We start from the raw sequence: 21949 nt of genomic DNA on the forward strand, positions 1-21949 counted from the left end.
CATGATTTATATTTATAGACATCTAATTGAAAATTACTAAAATTTATAGTAAAAGGGAGTGTAGAATTTAACTTGACATTTGTAAAAAATGGCAGAGGATAGAGATGACTTACAAGATTTTTCTTGTTTAAATCAAATGGTGTTATCTTGTAAAATGTATAAAATGAATTTATTTTAATAAAATGGTGGCTGACAATACATATCAAATATAAATCTGCCCACAACAATATTTAAATTAGCTTGCCTCATCTTTTAAATTTATTATTTTACTTGGTAAAATATTTTAATATCTCTTATATTTTTTTAGTATGAATTATAATTACATGCATGCATGATTTCTTTTGGGTACACAAAGGTGATATCGATTCTTTAAACAAAGGAAATACTACAAATGTTAGGATTAGGAACATCAATTTTCGGAACCCTCTTTTTATTCTATTTTAAATTTAGTTTACGTGTATGTGTTTTTCTTGTTATATAGACATTGCTAATTGATTTGGTATACATGATTCTTTGTACCATTATATAACTAGAATAATCAAGATGAAATGATAAAAGAAAAGAAAAAAAATCCTTTTACATTTTATATGCAAAATAATAATAATAATTAATTAATCCTCAAGGAACAAACCCTAGAAATAAAGGTACATTTGATTGTGACAAATCCACCCATTAAGACACCCACCAAGACCAACTTTTATTTTTGCCTTAACTATAAAATTCAATTATTATATTCACCTAGGGTTTCTTCTCTTTCTCAAGACATGCATGACCACTAATAATCTAATGTCTTTTTTCCTAAATTTTATTAATAATTAAAATATATTTTAAGCTTAATTACTAATTTATTTTTAAAATGTTCTAACCCTAAAATAATTAATCTATATTATTGATTTGGAAACACTTTAGAATAGAGAAATAGCATTTATTGTTGATTATATATTTAAATTGATATTATTTGTTTTTAATTAATTAATTTGAGTTAAGATAGTTAATTCGATGCTTATTGTAATTTTAGAAAAAACAAAAAAGAAAAAAAAGAGTGGGATGAAAAAAAGATAAAATAACAAAATAAATAAACACACCCTTAAGCTTTCCTTCATTCACTTCTTTTCATTATATTTTTTCCTTAATTTTCTCACCTTTTTCTTTCTCTGCAACCCCCCTTTGTTTTTGATGTGATTCTTCACCCTATCTTCAAAAACCCTTTTTGTCAAGATAGAAAGCTCCAAGCTCACTAACCATGGTTTTCTCATCTCTTCCAAGCTATCTTGATCCTCCTAATTGGCAGCAGGTAATTGCTTTTCTTAACTAGTAATATTTTCCCAGATTTTCTTTCCCATATAGGTTTTTCCCTACAAAAATGCCATTTAGAGATAAATAATATTCCTACTCTTTTTTAATCTTCACTTGAATATACCATTTATTTGATCTCCTACGAATATTGATATTTTATACTTAAAACTTTTTCTTTGAATTCTGCAGCCACCATTTCTTCAGCAACCTGGAGTTATCACTAGCGAGAATCATCATAATTCTCAGCTTCCACCACCAGCACCACCATCTGCTGGTGGTGGTGCAGGTGGTATTAGGCCTGGTTCAATGGTGGAACGAGCCAGGCTAGCTAAAATACCACACCCTGCGTCAGCTCTCAAGTGCCCTCGATGCGAATCAACAAATACTAAATTTTGTTACTTCAACAATTACAGTCTTTCACAGCCTCGCCACTTTTGCAAGACCTGCAGACGATACTGGACTCGCGGCGGCGCCTTAAGGAACGTCCCGGTCGGCGGTGGTTGTCGAAGAAACAAACGAAGCAAAGGACGTAAAAGATCAAAGTCCCCATCGGTAACATCGGAACGCCAAACCGGGTCAAGCTCATCTGCCACTACTATCAACTCTAATGGTTGTACTGAAATGTTAAGCCACGTGAACCCAGCAGCAGCGCCACAGTTGCCTCCATTGGGCCCTTTACATCATCTTGGTGACTATAATTCTGGTGATATTGAGGTTACTTTTGGCGATGAAACTAGAATAATGAGCTCAAATGGTATTGGATTAATGTTACCAGATTGGAGATCAGCGCAACAAGTTCAACAATTTCCATTTTTAACCAGTGTGGATCACCCTCAAACTGGGTTATATTCATTTGTAAATGAAACTATGGAGCCAACAGGTTATGCCGGTCAGCAGCAGCAGCTTGGGTCTAAGCCATTGGAGAGCACGATAACCGAGTCGTCAGCTGTTAAAATGGAAGAAACTCCATCTCCATGGTTGAATCCATCAAGGAATTTTCTGGGGAATTCAGGAAATGACGATCAATACTGGTTTTTTGGTGGTGGTAATCCATGGACTGATCTTTCTGGTTTCACCTCTTCTTCCATAACCCATTTCTTTTGATTTTTTTTTTAATTATATTTTCTTCCACCCCAAAACCCAATCCAATCTTTGCTTTCTTTTGCTTAAATTATCTACAGGTTTCATCAAAGAGAAATGAAGTCATAGATAAGGATTTTTTTCAATAAACAAATATGCTAACTTTTGCAAAATTCAAGGTTTCCAAGTTGATGATGATGAGAAAGTGATGATGGATAGGAAAAGGAACGGACTAAAAGAAGACTCTTATTAGTTTAGAAAATGGTAAATTTCGACTCTTGAAATTATTTGCTGTTGTTCATTTTATTTTTCTTGTGTTTCTATTATTGTAATGTGGTAAGAAAGTATATTATATGTATACTAATGGAGAGAGAGTTTTGGTATTTGATATGAAGATTGTAGATTAAATTGTATAAGTGATCATTTCCTTTAAAATTGATATGTGAAAATTGAATGTATTAAAAGATTCGAGCAACTTTTCATTAAAAAATTTGGAGAATTAGATTGGTTAGTTAATATAATCATGAAGTGGAATTCAATACAGCAATTTTTTTTTATAAATTTTAAAATTATTTATGAATTTTGGTGATGTTATATATAAATTTTAATTTTATGTAATTTTATAAATAAAATTTTATTTTAATTTGATTTTCATAAATTTTCGATATCATTATCGATCTAACACCATTTTAAGTTTATATGTTGCATACACAAATAATTATATTTTTCCAATGTAAAACTAAATTAATGTTTCTTTAAATGTGTATAATTGAATCAAAATCAAAGTTTTATGCATTTTAACTATAACTAATTTATCATGTGTAATTGCACCAAATCAAAAATGATGTATCAAATTGTACATTAAATTAAAATTTATATATAATTTTGAGTTTTATCTCTTTTCTTTTTCATAAACTTTGTTGAATATCTTTATATCAAAGACATGTATTTTGTAAGAATTCAAGAGTTAATCTAGTTAGTTCTTATAAGGACTTTTAATGGACATGTTCTTGATGTAAAAGAGAAATGTTGCATTAAATATCACTGAAGTTTCAAAATGATAGATAAAAGATGGATGTTATTACATTAACGTTTTTAGTTGGTGAACATTGTTATATATATATATATATATATATATATATATATATATATATATATTTGTTTACTATGAGTTAGAATATAAATGTATTTTATCTTATTATTAACATCTTTAAACGTTTAATTAAAAACTAAGAAATAATATATATATATATATATATATATATATATTTCACCGCATTTAACTAAAAATTTAAGTCAAATTACGTTATTTACAACATTTCATCAAATTAATTTTAGATATGTCTCATAGTTTTGACCAAAATATCATATAAACTGAGAAACAGTTTTCTCGATACAAAAAATTTAAAAAAAAGAAACTTGATTCAAAATAATTGTTCAAGTGTAAACAATACAAACTCTTGGTGCTCAAATCTATTGAAAGCAGTCCATTAGATATTTTAAAATCAAAGAAAGTACTATAAGAAAAAGTTGAATCCGTTGAAAGCAATCCTAATATTAGTAGAATTTTTAAAATCAGGTTTAAAATTTTAATAATTAAGTAAAACAAAATTATAAACTTCAAAATCCATTTCAAATTATAAAGTTAACCATACAAGAAAGACAATATTGATGAACTAAAAAAAGTTAAATAAAACAATATTTTAAATTTTAAAATAAAAAAAAACTTGAAGCAATATGCAAGAATGAGACAAGAAGAAGAAGAAGGAAGACAAAACTATATATATATATATATATATAAAAGCTAGCATATAATAATTTAAAACAACAACAAGGTACGACGATAAAACTAGAATAAAAACAATTGAAATTAAGTAGAAGATGAACAATATTTAAAACATGCATTAATATTAATATAGGTGAAGGTTATCACTCACCTTAAATAATAAAATCACAAAACCTTATTATTTATCAAATGCTTTGTTATTTAAAACTTGTGATAATTATATAATAAATGAATTATCACACTCATTTCAAGGATAGTAAACCAGTGGTGTTTATTTAATCACCCTTATATCAAAAAATAAAATGCACTCGTTAACTTGAGAGTTAGTCCAATTAGTACATATAATCACCCTAAAAGGTGGCAAACTGGATTCAAAGTTTGAATATTACAGAATCATCATCATCCTACTTAAATAGTTTATTTAATCATTTTAAGAGATGATATTAACAATTAATAAATGTTGGTTGTAATGATAAGATATATTATATTTTTACGAAGAGAATTTAAGTTTGAATTTTAAAAATTGATGATATTATTAAAAAAGACAATCACAAACTTCGTAAAAATTTATCAATTGTAAAACACATTGATTATATCAAAAGGGAAAAGAGATTTTATATTATTTTGGAAGGGAAATGTAAAGCAAGATACGAAGGAACGATAATACGAAGTCCTAATACCCAAAACCAAAAGCAGTAGCTGAACCCAACTACTCAAACAACAAGCAAAAACATAGACCAAATAACAGCATCCCGACCCCATGCCAATGATACCCTGATCATAAAAAGGCATAGAAGAAGCAAAAATACAACTCAAAATGTGAGACGCCAGCTAGGAGAGGTTGGAACAACACAGCATCAGAAAACAAACAGCATACAATAGCCAAATAGGACCCTTACTAAAATACCGTTAACAGATCATTACACCGGTTCACTCCCGCTTTATCAAGCCTATCCGCCTCCCTATTATCATTTCAATATACGTTATCATTAAAGTTACCAAAATGAATTTATTTGTTTGAATTTTTCCATATTTTATTTTATTTAACACATTATCATCACTGTAAAATAAAAAATAAATAAACTTCACAATATCGTTTTTATTTAATTTAATAAATTTCCTATATTTTCTATTATTAAGAATATTTATATATTTTACAAAATTAAAGTCAAGCTAGAATTTTTTGTTTAGAGGGATCGAAAGAAAATTTAAAGATCTTGCAAGTGCATTAAAACATCTTAACTTAAAAGATAAAACTATTAGGAAGACTAAAAGGGTAATTAACCCATTTGAGCAAGGGAGGCAACTAAGTCATTAGTTCTCGATCAATGACATGCCTATTTCATTGTTTTTAGGATTATTATTTTATCCTGAAATTTTTAACTTCACGAGCTGGGTTTTGCTTTTATTTTTTTTTTTTTTAAATATTTCCTAAAGATACATTACATTATTTCATCTTTGCTTGTGAAACTTTTTAATTTCACTGGTATCAAATAATTTTCTTTATTTTCATATCATTTATTTTTAATATTGTTATTCTTTTATAATTATATTTAACTCATTCTAAAATCTAAAAAAATTATTTATCTAAATAAAATAATTCCAAATACCAACATTAAAAAATTTTAAAATTATTAAAAATTTCATCCAAAGTTTGAAACTCATCCTAAGAGAAGCAAATATTATGATTGAAATAGGTATGGTTTCCAAGGCATGCTTTATTTAGGCCGAAACAAAGCAAATAGGGCCTTTATTTTTTTCTCGAGTGGGCATGCTTTTTGTTTCATCACAACTTCAAGTTTGAACCCTAAAGTAATTTCATTAAATAGTAAGTGGGGGCATTCAGGGATCAGATCAGTATCTCAGTTCCCACTTTAATCATCTTTATTGCCAATTTCCCAAATTCCGAGATGTCTGTTGGCCTCACTTTTTCAGGAATTTTAACCTGTGCTTTGTTATTTTTATTTTTATTTTTTACCCTGAAAAGCAAAGTAAAATAAATCATAATAAAGAAAAAAACAATTATAACTTTGTCTTCAATGCATCTTTGTCCGTGCCCATGCCATGCATACTTTTTCCAACACCCCTACACCACCCAACAGCTCTTCATTTTAACAACTTTGGTTCCTATTGGAGCGATCAATTCACGGGGGCGCGGGAGGCGTCGCCTCCTTTTCGGAATTTTTAAATTTTATATATAAATTATTATGAAATTTAGATTTAGTTTCTATATTGTATAATATTTATTTTCTTAACTAAATTATATTTCATATAATTCATCCATTTAAGTCATAATATTATATTTTATATTGATAATATATTTTTTAATTTTTAATCATATAACTTTAATAATAATAATCAAATATTAATGTATAATAGGTCTTGAAAGACTAAACATAAAGGCTCAATATGGACTTTAAAGCCAAATTCCAGAATTAATTAGTTTGGCCCATATAGAGTAAGAAAAGCTATACATAAAGATTCAATTGGAACGTTTTCAACTTGATGCACATCAAAGCACGAAGTTGTAAAAAGCTTCGCCGAGTTGTGTCAAGTGCTAGCTAAGATAAATAAGTCAAGTATTTATCCTCTTCTTAATAGAATTATTTTGTCTTGTGCTAACTCTTTTCGTGTCTACTGCGACAACCGAACGAGCATTTTCAACTATGAAATTTGTGAAGACAAAGCTTCGCAACAAAATGAACGATAATTTTCTTTCACCTTACTTGGTGGCATACAACGAAAAAGAGATAGCTCGAGAATTTTCAACAGATTCTATCATTGAAGAGTTCAATCTTATAAAAAAACGGATGGTGCAATTTAGTATGTCTAGTATTGAGAAATATATAGGACTAAGGCCAAGTTTTTAATTTAATTTTGGAATTATAATGATATTTATGAAATTTTTAGTATAGTATTAATTATTCTTTTTGTATGCTTTGGAAAGAAATATTTAATTTTATATAGTGTGATTTTTAAATTTTTTACAATTAAATCGTTCATGATTTTTAAAAATGTTAAATTAATTTGTTTGATAAGAAAAAATTTATTTGAGAAGAATTGACTCTTTTCTTCCATTTAAAATAAGTCATTCGGATTTAAAAGTTTCTCTCCTTAAAGTAAAATCTGGATCTGTCCCTGGAGCTAAGTTAGGAGTTTTGATTTTAATTTTTTTAATTTATTCGTCATAATTCAATTTAAATTTCGCTAATTTTTATATAAATTTTGGTTTTTAAAAATGATTTTGCTTTATGATTTTGGATATTATATGATGATACTTTAAAGGTTTTTTATAAATACTTTTTATGTAAAAAGAAATAATCAATATCTTATACCGTATTTTTTAAAATTATTTTTTATATTGTATTTTGTTTATTTTTATTTTATTATAAAATATTTTATATTATAAAAAATTAAGGTTAATTATAAATTATTTCAAAAAAACTTGATTATAAATTAAATAAAAATGGAATGCAATTTAGATTGAGTAAACCTCATCTTTTTAATTTATTAACAAAATCCTCGAAACACCAACCATCCAAATCGGTTTTCCGTTGCTTAACTCTGTATTAGAGCTGTGTTTTTTTTCTTTAAATTTTGATCAACATAAGGTTTCTATCAAAATTTGGTCTCAATCTATAATTTTTTTTAATTTTGGTACCAAAACTACTATTCATTATAACTTTTATTCCAAAAAATTAACAGTCCTAAAAAAAAGTGACACACCCTACTATCGGAAAATATACACGTGTTTTCTTTTTTTATTGTCATCAATGATGCAGTCATTAACCAATGATGTCCATCAACTGCTTTGATGATTGCCAGCCAACGTTAATCAACCTTCATTATATTTTCTAAAATTTTAGAAAAAAATTGAATTATTTATATTTTATATAATTGATATATTATAAAATTATATATGATTTAGTAAACTAATACAAAGTAGTATTTAAGTTTCAAGTTGATTTTTTTCAAAATATATTAATTTGGTAAAAGTATAAAATTAAATAATTTCAAAAGCTAAATATGAATTATTCATAATAAAAATTGAGTATTTAATTAAGGTGTTGTTTGATAAATTGATAAATTAAGTGCTAAAAGAAAGTGTTGAAAAATTAAGTATTAAAAATTTAAGTACTGAAATTAAATTATAAAATTGTTTAATATATTAATTAAAATTAATTACTGAATATAAATAGATTGTTTGATAAATATATATTTTAAATTATAAAAATATATACATTCTACATTTTATCCTTAATTTTAAATATTTTACCTTATTCTAAAAAATCTAATTTTAAATATAAAATTTTTATGAGATAATATAATATTAAAATAAATATAATTGAATTAATTGAAAATATTCTTCATTAAGTCGCTCTTATCTGCTTATTATTTTCTATAATTTTTATAGAAAAATTCTATCAAAATATTTTTTATATAATTTGAAACATATATAAAAAATTAAATCATTCAAAATATTAATTTCTAAATTTTTTCAATTATCTATCAAACAAAGCCTTATTTTACTTTTTTTAAATAATAATTTAAATGATCAAAAGTCAAAACTATCTTAAATTTAAAAGTACCTTCAAAATAGGTTATACCCATATATTTTAAAAATGTCTACTTTATATCATCCTCCTACCCGAATATATTTTCCTTCGCCTAACCCAATATAAGGAAAAAGAAAAAATTATAAATTAAATACTATTTTTAAAAAATTATTATTAATCAATTAAATTATTCATAATGGAGAAAAGATATTTGATAAATAATTTTGTATTTACAAGGGAAGTTAGTTGCTTTTAATTATATTAATCGATTGAATTATTCGTAATAGAGGAAAAAATTGATAAATATTTTTTGAAAAGATAAATGGTTTTATAATTACGAGGGACGTTAGTTGCTTTGTGGACTATAAATGAAAAGGCAAATGGTTTTAATAATTCATGGATGATTATGTAATTATAGGAAAGTGTACCATAAAAGGTATATTTGGAATAATGATGCTTTTGGCTCTTGGACTTTAAAAAAAATTTATTTTAATTATCAATTTTTTTGTCTCTTTTAATTCTTGAACTTACATTTTTTGTTAAATTACCTTAAAATAGATGGAAAAATTAATATTTGTTAACTTTGCTAACATGGCATACACAAGGATAACATGTTGAAATTTAATTAATTTTATAATTTTTAAATTTTAAGAATATTAAATATTTTTTTGAATTTTAAAATTAAAAAATGATTAAATGTCAAGATGTCATCCATGTGGCAATCTATGTTGTTGAATATCAACACCAACTTACTAGAAAATATACTTTGTTAATGTAAAAGTTTAGATACTGAGTTTAGTTTAAGTATTTTGTTAGAAAGGGAATAAATCTCACATCAATTGGGAACAAAAGGCAAAGGGTTACGAGTTTATATATATAAAACTCATATCCAACATTGCTTAGAAAAACAAGGGTAGTAAGACCTTGGGTCTATATAAAGACCTATGTTGTAAGTATTATTTGCACCAAACCAAATATTGAATTTTCTATTTGGTTTCTTTAAATTCCTCCTTCATTTTCTTATTTTGGAATGTTGGGAGGTGTAGTTAAACATTAGTTTAGCAGTGTCATGAGTGTGAGTGTTCAACAATTGGCATCAAAGCTAGGATTGGTATAGTGAAAATTTTTTCAATATGCTCTGTAGTTGCAGCATTGTCTGATCTTCCACATATTAAAGAATTTTTCATAACTATTTGAAGATTATTCTTGATTGCTTAGTTGTTGGAAAGAAGTGTGGTAGTGTGAAATTGCATGTCTAAGAAGGTTTTAGCTATGGAAAGACTTGGTATTTAAGAGTGCCTGCTAAGACCCACCCCTCTTTCTTGGTAACTTACTTGGTGCATTGTTCACAAACTACTTTCATTATTTAAGTATTTAATTGTGAGAATCATCTGTCGATACAATGACGAACCTGCACATTGTTAGTAGAATGAAGAAGCTTAATAACAACAACTACAATACATGATCAACTTACATAATGTCTTATAAGCAAGGATAAGACCTTTGGGAGATTGTCAACAATAATGAGGTGACACAACCGAAAGCAAAGGACGCAAGTTTGTTAACTCGATAAATCAAACCAAAATTGCAAAGTGGGGGTAAATTGGCTTATAAAAAAAATTTGAGAAAGCTAGAAAGAAAATTGAAAGATGAACACGATAATTTAGAGTGGTTAGACCCCAATTGCCTATTCTACTACCTTAGCTTTCTACAACGAAGGATTTTCCCAAATTCACTAATTTGATAACCTTTGAGGACAATGTTTAACCTTACAACTCCCTTAATATTTCTATCCCAAGTCTTAAGACACAAACCCTCCCAAAGTGTTTGCAAATTAAGCTCACATACAAAGAAATACACTTGAGCAAAAGAATAGAAGTAAAGCTCACAAGTGTATGTAAGAAGAATATGGAAATAGTAAGCTCAAAGGTTGTTCGGATGATGATTTTAGCTTGAAGGTGCTTTCTTATTATTGTAGGAACTTAAAAAGTTGATATTTATATCCCCTAATTGATTTCCAACCATTGAGGTTGTTGATATCATAAATAAAGTTGTTAGGATGTAAAAAAAAAAAAAAACAAGCATTTAATTTACCTGCAACACCGAGTATCAATAACATATAAAAGGGTATCAATAATTTTTGCAATAAATGTTAAATTCATTAATCGTTTACGTTTTTTTATCGATATCAAAACAATTTTATCGATACTTATAAAAAGGTATCGATATCGTATCGATACTTTGTAAGTTTTGTGAGAAATAGAATGCTATTTTGGTATCGGTTTTAAGACGGGGTATCGATATTTCAAAAAATATTGATATTTTACCAAAAGGTATTGATACTTAATTGGGTTCGTGAAAAACAGAATGTCATTTTGGTATTGCTTTTAAGAAAGGTATCAATAATTCATAAAATATCGATACTTGGCTAAAAAGGTATCGATACTTTTTGGCCTAGAGCAATTTTGACTTGTTTGAAAATTATTTTGACTTGATAAAATGATAAAACACTTTCTTACTTAGTCAAAATTATTTTAACTTGATTTTAAAATTGTTTCAAAAATTTTCTAAGAGTTCAAAGTATATTTTCAAATTTTTATCTCTTTAGACTTCAATTTTAAATACATCATTTTGTTAATTTTATTCAAATTAAACTTTTATTCAAAAACACTTCAAATTGTTATATCAAAACATTTTATCAAATAAAAATTTATTTAACAAAGTGACACGCTAAGAAAATGTAAAATAAAAATCGGTAAGGCAATGTTCATCTTAAAGACAACAGTCGAAGAGGATGTGTTAGAACATATATGTGATACCAAAACGTTGAAGGAAACTTAGGATACGCTCGCCAAGTTGTTTTCTAAAAAGAATGATACAAAGCTCCAACTTTTAGAAAGTGAATTGTTGTTAGTGACACAAGGAAATATGCCAAAAACATAACATTTTCATAAAGTGAAGACTTGATGTTGGGAGATTTCTGAGTTGGATCCTAAAGCTCCTATCAGTGATACTAGGATGAAACGGATCAACATCTATGGGTTAAAGGCAAAATATAGGAGTTTTGTTACTGCTATACAGGGATGATGAAATCAACCCTCTGTTGCCAAATTTGAAAATTTTATTAGTTAGTCAAGAAACATTAACTAAACAAATGGGAGGAATCTCACTAAAAAATGAAAAAGATGCACTCTATGCCAATAAAGGCGAAGGAAATTCAAGCAACATGACAATGGTGGATCCAAGAAAATGATGACAAGTCAAAAGATCATCAAGGAAAAATGAGTGCTTGTGAAGGGGGAGGTTTGAGTAGCTACGTGAACAATAAAAAGTTTGAAGGAAAGTGTTATAATTGCGGGGAAAAGGGCCACATGGCAAGAGCTTGTCGGTCGAAAAAAAAACCTATGGAGAGTAATGTTGTTATTTCCAATAGTGAAGAAGATTGGCATAAAAAGGCATTATTTCTTATCAAAGAGGAAGGCATGGTGGAGAGCCAAGGTGTTGCGACAGAGGGCAAGAAGGGCGTCTTGAAAGAAAGCTCAAAGGACGTAGCGTTGTGACACTCTTACTTGTCCCCATCATCAGATTAGGGTTAGGAATGCTACAGCAAATAACAAAACAGGATCATGCTATTTCAATTCAAAACTTCTTTAAACAATCATTAATTATCAACCATTCAGTTAAAATATGTTATTTGTGCAAGAATGGGCTTAAATTGAGCTTAAGAAAGCTCTAAAAAAATATTTCAGAACTAAATAGAGACTAATTTGAAACTTTACAGAAAAGTGAGGGAAAAATTCAAAACAAGGTTCGTAATGTCATGTGGCCAGGCCATTTGGTGTTAAATCACACAACAGTTTACTCTAATCATGTGTAAGATTGATTTCGTGTAATGCAGAGTGACACGGTCGTGTCGTCAGGCCTTGTAACAAACTGTGATCGTGTGGACCTAATTGTAAAACTTTGCAAAAAAATATACGGTCGTGTGGCTGGGCCGTATAAAAGACTAAGACCGTGCCAATAATCCTGCATCTAAATTACCAGTGACACCCAGCCGTGTCAACCGACTGTGGGTGACATCCAACCGTGTCAACCAATCGTGGGTGACACACGATTGTGTGGAAAACCATGTGACATAGAAATTGACCATTTTTGCATCTCATCCAACCTAAACATTTAAGCAATCCAAACACACATCAAGTAATCTATCCAAATCATGATTCAAAACAACTTAAAATGCTTAACCAAAATGTCATTTAGGTACCATTACAAACAAGTTAATACATTAACAATCATTCACCTTATCTAAAGCATATTACTTAAGATATCATTCAAGCTCCATCAAACTCTATTTTACCTAAGTTTATCAATTCACCAAAACAAGCTTAACCATTTAGGTCTCAAACTTACAATTACCTTTGTACATGTTCAAAACTTACCATATCAATAAAACAACTTAATATAATAATTTCATACAGCAAAACTATCAACTAACACATATAACACACATGTTATCCAAGTTTTACCATTTCCAAACATTTCATATTCCAAGATCAAGCATACCATCACTACACATACATCCATCATTTACCATAGATGTATACCATAGGAATATTTAAATTCAACCTTATACATAACAACCATAATATCATCTTACAACTTCAACTTATAATTTTAAACCATAAACCCAAAATAACTTATATACATACCACATAACCATAGTAAAAGCATATTCAAAATCTATCAAAACTGAAGCTTGATAGTGTGAGCCTTGAAGTTGATCCGACTACCTAGTTCCGTAAAACACTAGCTACAAGAAACAGGAAATGAAACAAAGTAAGCTTATAATAACTTAGTAAGTTCATAGTTAAACCATAAGTAATTGAAATTTTAACAATTAAGATAAAGATAACAACCTCACATTCAATTTACAAGAAACATGTGAGATTTTCACAAGTTCAATTCACAAGATAATCCCAAGCTTAACAAGTATTCAATCTAGATCAATCATGTGCATTTACATATGTCAACAAGTCATTTGGAAATTAATCATAAGTTTAACTAGCCCGATGAACTATAGCAAAATAATTAGGATACTTAGGTAACTACACCACATTAGGGAGCACCATAGAGTTATCAAGGGTATCAAAGTGCAAATAGCGGCACCATAGTGCAAATAGGGGAACTGTAGTGCAAACAAGGGCAACTAAGTGTGAATAGGGGACCAAAGTGCAAACTCATACAAGCGCGCATTCTAACCTTATTGGCATGTAAATCATATCCTAATTGTTTATTATTTTCAAATAGGCGTTTAACCAGGATTTGAACATTTATAAATCAAGGGTACTTCCATGTTTTTAGTACATATGTTGTATACAAGTCACATTTATTCCAAAACCATATGAATCATGTTTCACTAGTATTCAACAATTCTCAATTAAGACTTTACTCACCTTAGCATTTGTTTATAACATTTCAATTCCAACTCACAATATTAACATCATATATACTCATAATTCAACAGCAAATAATATGTATAAATGCATTTAAATACACTATGAACTTATCTAATATATTAAGCAAACGAGCTGATTCGTAGGGACTATTCTGTAATTTTCCCTCTTTCTCAATTTTACTCCGTACGATTCAATCCTTGATCTATATAATAGTTAATTTAAATTTGTCAATCTCAATTACATTATCATGCTCATTTTCATGCACATGACCTGTTAATTTCATTTTTAAAAATTTCCTTAAACTTTTGCACTTTGTTCAATTTATCCCCTAATATTGAAACTATTATAACTTTCACATTTAAACCCCAAACTTAAAATCAATTATATATCCATACCTATTCAGCCTTCAACCACTAGAATTTATATAAATATCATGTTAAAATTATCATATTTTCATATTAGACCCTAAACTCAAATTTAACAAAAATCTATTTACAAAATATTCCTATTTAACAACCAAGCTTATAAATTTATCATTTTACCTCAAGAACATCTAAAAATAATTAATGGAAAGTTTCAAAACCTTTAACAATTTTACAAAATAGCTCCTGAGTTAGCTAGATTAAGCTACAATGATCGCAAAAACACTTAGCTAGATTAAGCTACAATGATCGCAAAAACCTAAAATTTACTAAAAACAGGCTTGAATATCACTTACATGCAAGAACTCTAGCTTGGCCGAACCTCAAAGCTTTAACAATGGTGTTTTTGTTTCTAATTTTCGGTGGAAAGAGCTATTGAAGATGATGAATTTGTTTTTCACTTATTTTAACATATATTTAATTATAAATAAATATTATAAAATTCATATTTTTAACATAATTCCCCCACTAACTGTCCATAAAAATTAAAAAGGGTCTAATTACCATTTAGATCCTTAAACAAACATTAATCACACATTTTAGCTAATAAAAATCAATAGTAATTAACTTTTACGCCTTTTATAATTTAGTCCATATACCTTAATTAACTATTCAATCGTTAAAATTATTGGACCAAGACTTAATATAACTCTATAATAGACTCATAAATATTAATATGTAATATTTACTGACTCGATAATCAAAATACGAGGTTCTGAAACCATCATTTTTGGTACCACTAAAAATTGGGTTGTTACAAGCGTTGTCTATGGATAGTGGACTTGTGAAAGTGCATCAAGCCATGAAGATTGTCCTTGATCAAGTGGAGGACATTGAAGGTTGCTTGGATAGGCTGGAGACGGGTAGTAGAGTCCTATGAAAATCCTAAGAATGAGCTAAAAGGAAAGCTCCAAAGAACCCTCAATGCGATAATAGATTATTTAGCCCATAAGTTCAAAGCCTTTATAGCCTTGATGGAGGCCATGCATAGCGACATCATAGAACTTAAGGGGGTCTCACAAGGTTTAAAACCATGGGAGGCATGCTTAGTACCCCGATTCACCGTTGGCATGTCCCAAAGCCCAAAAAATTCAAAGTTTCGAGAGACACCAAGAATGTGGACAACTTTCTAAGGGGCATAAGGTAATATTACCAAGTCATGGGTATCGACAACAAGCCAATTAACCCACAAGCAAGGCTTGAGTTGCAATGTCAAGGTGTCCAAAACAAGACACAAGAAATGGTAGTGGTCCTTAATAGAACTCGAAAAGGATCGATTCGAGTCCCCCCCAAATGTTAGAGCTCGAGATTGATTAGAAGAGCATCAAAACAATCTAAAGGTAAAAAATCCTTAAGTGAAGGCGAGGATGGTGAAAGGAAACCACCCTAAAGGAGGGGCAAGACCGAGGTAGGTACAAAAAATGGAGAAAGAAGATCATTGAGTTGTTTCTTGTGTAATAGGTCGCACCAGTTCAAGGAGTGCCAAAAGGTTGTTGGCCATAGTAAAGTACTATGAGTTAAAAGCCAAGGGTGAGCACCATGAAAAGCCACGAAAGTTGGGTGCTATTCGATTGTGACGAGGAAGACCGGTCGAGTCAACGTAAGTGGGGTTAAAGTACTACAAGTCAAGCCACGGAGGCATAAATAAGAATGGGACCAAGAGGCAGGATTCTTTCGAATAAAAAGATGAAGGTGGTCGCGAGAACCAACACGAGGAGTTGGTAAATGTTAAGACAAAAGACCAGGTTGCAGACATGTCAATAAAAGGCTTGTGTGGCAACAAGCTCAAAAGCTTCTATCATTAGTTTGGCATTGTAAAAGTTGGTGTTAAAGGGGGAGTGTTGAATATCGACACCAACTTATTGGAAATATAACACTTTTACCCAGTTTGATTGCCAAACCCAAGCAATAAGGTGTTATCGACAATTATGAAACATTTACAAGCATCTTACAATTCAAAATCTCCATTATTTATCATACAATCTCATAAACAATCAAATTAACTTATGTTTCAATCAATTTCTGATTAATACCAAGCTTATGAAAGTTTAAAATAAACTCAGTAACATACAAGGATCAATTTGAAGCTTAAATAAAAATTTAAGAAAAAAATCTAAAAACAGGGGTCACACGGTCGTGTTCCCTGACCGTGTATGAGAGCCAAGCCCTTGTGAGGTAGGTCACACGGCAATATCATCGAGTCGTGCAACAACTTGTGAGTGTGTGCACCAAAATCGCCTAAAAACTTATAGACTACACGGTCGTGCCATATGCCTGTGCATGGCACACGGCCGTGTGCCAAGTCGTGTGCACCTAGAATTACCTTTCCAATTAAGTCATTCAACCTAACCTTACTTAACCAACAAGCAGCCATTCATACAACATTCATACCAATTCAAAAGCACCAAAATCATATCAAAATCATCATTTATAACAACCAACCTAAGTGCTGAACCAATATGCCTTCAAGGCACCTCAACAAGTTCAACCCTTTTTAAAACAACCAAAAGAACACACGCACACACACACACACACACACATATATATATATCAATTCAGTAAGCCTTTATTGACACTTTCACTATCATCTAATCAAACATCAAATGACCATTCAAACATTGTCATGTTCAGTCACCAAGCTTACCAATTCATTTCAAGCATACCTAAGCTTACCAATCATCATTCCATAACCAAGCATCAATCCAAGCATATCACATAACATATCATTTTCTCCAGAATTTAAGTCATTAAACATATAAACCTAGCTACCTAACAAGATAACAACAATATGACTATTCCCAACACATACATATACATTTGTATACATACCTTCCAAAATGCCAACCACAATACTAAATGTTCATTATAACCATTAAACATCCTAGGTACATGCCAAGACCAAAATGAACACATCACCAACACTTGAGTTCAAGATTGTCGCTAGATGTTGAGTCGACAATCGAATCTTAAAGTACCTAATCCTACGCATGGAAAATAAAATCGTACGCTGAGTATACTTAGTGGTATTTCTATAATTGAACATTAAAACATAATATAAAGTTTATAATGCATTTTAACTTGTCAATCTACAAATCCTAATACATCACCTAATTATTCAATCTATTTACATATCTTAACCAAGCTTATAAATCGATATCCACTATCCACCCTTATTTCAAGTTCATTTCTACACAATTTCTCAATTCCACAAACATAATTTCATCAACCAATCATCAAATCACATATGTGACAACATAATTCATCACCAACTGAATTTAATTGCACAATTATAATGATATGTCATATTTTCAAATCTATCCAATTTAGACCTTATCATAACCAACTAATTCAAATCGGTTCAGTTCAGCTTGTTCAATCATTTTCAACTTACCTAATATTATTACCATGCAACGCGGTTCGAAATTGTAACAATTGAAAAGATTCTAGTTATAGAAATTCAAACTGTAAACTCCGAGCTATTTATCAATGACTATTTCTTTTTTCTATTTTAAGGAATTTGAATCCACATTAACAAATTGAAGCTTGAAAAGTTTGGAGCCCTGACCGTTGGTCTTCTCCCCCTTCAAAGCTTCGAAATTTTGGAATTGTAAAGAGAAATATACTTTCTCTTTCATTCCACCAAAGTTAATGTCTTTTCTTTATTTTAATAAATAAATTTATTTACTAAAGTTTTATAATAAAAACATGCATAATTGTTTCATTTACCGTCCATAATAGTTTCTAGAGGTATATTTACTTCTTTAATCTCTATTCAATTTCCGATTAACAAAAACATATACAAATTAAATTTTTACCATTTTTGCGATTTAATTCTTATATTTAAATTAATCCTTAATTCGACAAAATTTCTTAACCAAATTCAATTTAATTCTAATATAACTTCGTAAATTAAACAAGGTCTCGATACCTCATTTTCCAACATTACTGACTTTAAGGTCGTAACACTTGTACCTAAATTAACTATCAAATTAATAAAATTAGAGGACCAAACTTTAATTAAACTTTATACTAACCTCGTAAATATTAATTATTAATATTTATGGCCTCGAATATCAAAAATGGGTTTTCGAAATCATCATTTCCGACACCAGTGACTTTTGGGTCATTACAGGAAAAATATATTTTGTTAGTGTTTATGATGTTGCCATCAACTGCTTTGACGGATTGCTAAATTTGTTATTATACCAATCAAAAGAAGACTAGATCGACATTTTGTTTGGTGATCAAATACATTTTAATAGTAGAGTGACTAGATTTGAAAATTCACCCAACCACAATGACAAAATTAACAAACAAAACTATGACCCAAACAGGAACTTGTTAAAAATTTGAGTAACCATTTAGGTAGTTTACCCTAATGTTTTATGTCAATTTTACCAAAAATTTATCAATTTGATCATTATTCTAAATATTCAAAAATTTATAATTATAGAATATTAAATAAATTTAAAATATAAAAACAAAACAACTCAACCATTTTTGAGTTTTTACATTAATAAAAATAAAACAACTCAACCATTAATAATTTTATATTTTTAATATTTTAGTATTTTATAATTATAATTTTAAATATTTAGAATAATGACCAAGTTGATAACTTTTGGTAAAATTGACATAAAAATATTAGAGTAAACTATCTAAATATTCACTCAAGTCTTTTAGCGAGTTCCTATTTGGGCCACCGAATTTTTTTGTTATTGTTAATTTCTTTATTCCCATTAAGGGAATTTTCAATTCTAATCACTCCATTATTAAAATGTATTTGGTCGCCACACAGAATGTTGACTTAACCTTCTTTTGATTAATATAATAATAAATTTAGCTCTTAATATTTTACACATCCTATTAAGTTGATTCAATTTCTAAAAAATTTAATACATTTCGCCCTTAACGCTTTACATTATCAACTCGGTCATTATTCTAAATTTTCAAAAATTTATAGTTATAAATTATTAAAAAATAAAATTATTAAAATAAAACAACTCAACATTTTTTATGAAATAAAAATTAAATTATGAAAATTATAAAATATAAAATTATAAAACAAAAATAAATAAAATTAAAAAAAGTAAAGGTGGAGATTGAAAAGGGGGCACCACCTGATATTTTGGCTCATCCCTTTTTGAATTATTAAAATAAAAATGAATGCACTAAATTTTAAATGTATAAAAGAAATATATAGATTTAGATCAAATTTTATCATCTAGGATTCTCCAACTTTGTTAGCAAATTTTTAACGTAAGACCAAAAATCAAGTCAAAAAGTAGAACATGAAAAACAAAAAACTAAAATTCTTTTCTTTTCTTTTCTTTTCTTTTTTTTTTTTTTTTGCTTGTATTCCCTACGCAATAAAAACAAACTAAAATTCTCCTATCTCATAGACTTCGCCTTTTAACTTTTTGTTTGGTTTGGACACATTTTTGTTTCAAATTTCGTGTTACTATTTGGGATTCCAAATATCACCAACGAATTTTGCCATTTGATATTCCAAGACTCAATTAAAAGATATCACATTAATTTATAACAAAAAAGAAAACTAAAAGAGATTTTATTTATATATATTGGGACCAATCATGGCTTATTGATTAGCTTAAAACTATAAATTTAAAGAAGAAAAATAGAATTCCAAAAAAAAAAAGAATGGTAGTTACAAATTAATGCAATGATCAACTGTGCAGGTAGCGTAATGGTGAAAAGCTTTCATTGAAATAAAATTTTGATTGAAAAATTAGGGTTATAATAAAAACGGTGAATTTAAAAAAAGGTTTTAAAAAAATAGTTGAAGTAGTGGCTTAATATTGGTGACAAACCAAATTAACTTCAAACAACCATACTAGGCACATATATAAATAACAACCATACTCAATTGCATCATTATATTCCTAATAAAATTTATAAGTAACAATTCAACTAATTATAAGATTTTCTAATAACCCTTATTACGCATCCTAAATGAATAATATTTTATGAAACCTTAAATCCCAAATCATGGAATCTATAAATAATAATTACGACAATAATTATAAGGACGGAAATAATAATAATAACATTCTTTAGTTAAGTCCATGACAAGTTGAGACTCTCTGTATGTCGAGCCCATATCTTACTCCATTGAATTATCTAAAATGATGAAAAATTAAGGGAATGAGCTTGATAGGCTCAGTGGAAAACCCTTTTCAATAAATCCAATCAATAATCGAAAATGCATGTTGATCATAAGAATCATATTTACATAAAAAAATCCTAATAATATGATAATTCAGTTTCTACTACTCTAGATAAGCAAAACAATCATCATTCAAACGGATTCAATGGTAGTAACACAATTATAGAGTTATTATAACAGTCCATTTTCAGTGGTGATGGAATAGTGATTTCGGGATCATAAATTTTCGTCGTGTCAGCTCGTAAATATTATTTATAGAATATTTACGGAGTTATTAAGGTAGTATTAAAATTTGGTTAAGAAATTTTAATGTTTCGATATCTAATTAAAGAAAAAAGACTAAATTGAAAAAGATATAAAATTTAGTAATTATTGCATTTAGATGATCAAATAGCTTAACTACTAAATAAGAAAGGACCTATGTAGTAATTAGCCCAAGTTAATAGTGTTAGACGGCAATTGGAATGAAAATGATAAAATAATATATGTTTAATGGCATTGTAAATAAATCAAAATTAAATAACACAAATTGAAAGAAATAGACATTTCTTTTTCATTTTTCATCTTTTGCCGAAAACCATGAAAGCATAGCTTGGAGAATCAGCCAAGTTCAATACCTTGCATGTAAGTGAAATAAATACCTGTTTCTTGTAATTTTTATGTCTTTGAGATCATTGCAACTAGGTCTAGCTAGTTCGTATCTCCGTTTTTGAATTTGTTAAAAATTTTAGAAGTTTCTATTGATGAATCTTGGTTTTTTTTATGATAATTATGTATTTGAAGCTTTGATTTTGGTATTTTGTTGTTTCATGAAGTAATTTTTATTAGTTTTTATTTAAGGATTAAATTGTTAAAATATCAAAATTTCAAAGTTTTATGGTGAATTAGAGGTATAATTTGGATTTTTAAGGGCCTAGATTATTCGGCTGTAAATTTTGACTTGATAAAATGGTTAATTTGATTATTTTCGGGTTAAGGGATTAAACTGTAAAAGTTGTAAAAGTTAGGGGTAATTGTGTAATTTTGAAAAATAAAAGGGTATAAAATGTAGAATAAATTGGAATATGAATTGTAAGCTAATAATTGAGAAATTTTACATTTTAGATCAAGACCCTATTAATTTACATGGAAAAAGAAAAATTACGAAATAGTCCTTGACCTTCTGC

At 28.5% G+C, this 21949-nt stretch overlaps 1 protein-coding gene across 2 annotated transcripts; it reads left to right on the top strand.

The window, feature by feature from the left end:
- The first annotated feature begins 1095 nt into the window (after window positions 1-1095).
- On the top strand, window positions 1096-2825 carry LOC108452184 (dof zinc finger protein DOF3.6-like). Of its 2 annotated transcripts, none has more exons than XM_017749952.2 (3): window positions 1096-1294; window positions 1486-2365; window positions 2478-2825. In XM_017749952.2, exons 1-3 carry the CDS (start codon window positions 1244-1246, stop codon window positions 2495-2497), a joined length of 951 nt encoding a protein of 316 aa, XP_017605441.1. In that variant the 5' UTR covers window positions 1096-1243; the 3' UTR covers window positions 2498-2825. The 2 variants fall into 2 exon arrangements, with proteins under 2 accessions (XP_017605441.1, XP_017605442.1); XM_017749953.2 differs by having other exon boundaries at window positions 1486-2341.
- The last annotated feature ends 19124 nt before the right edge of the window (window positions 2826-21949 follow it).

The sequence above is a fragment of the Gossypium arboreum genome, chromosome 5 (assembly GCF_025698485.1).
Source record: "Gossypium arboreum isolate Shixiya-1 chromosome 5, ASM2569848v2, whole genome shotgun sequence".
NCBI classification, from domain to species: Eukaryota; Viridiplantae; Streptophyta; class Magnoliopsida; order Malvales; family Malvaceae; genus Gossypium; species Gossypium arboreum.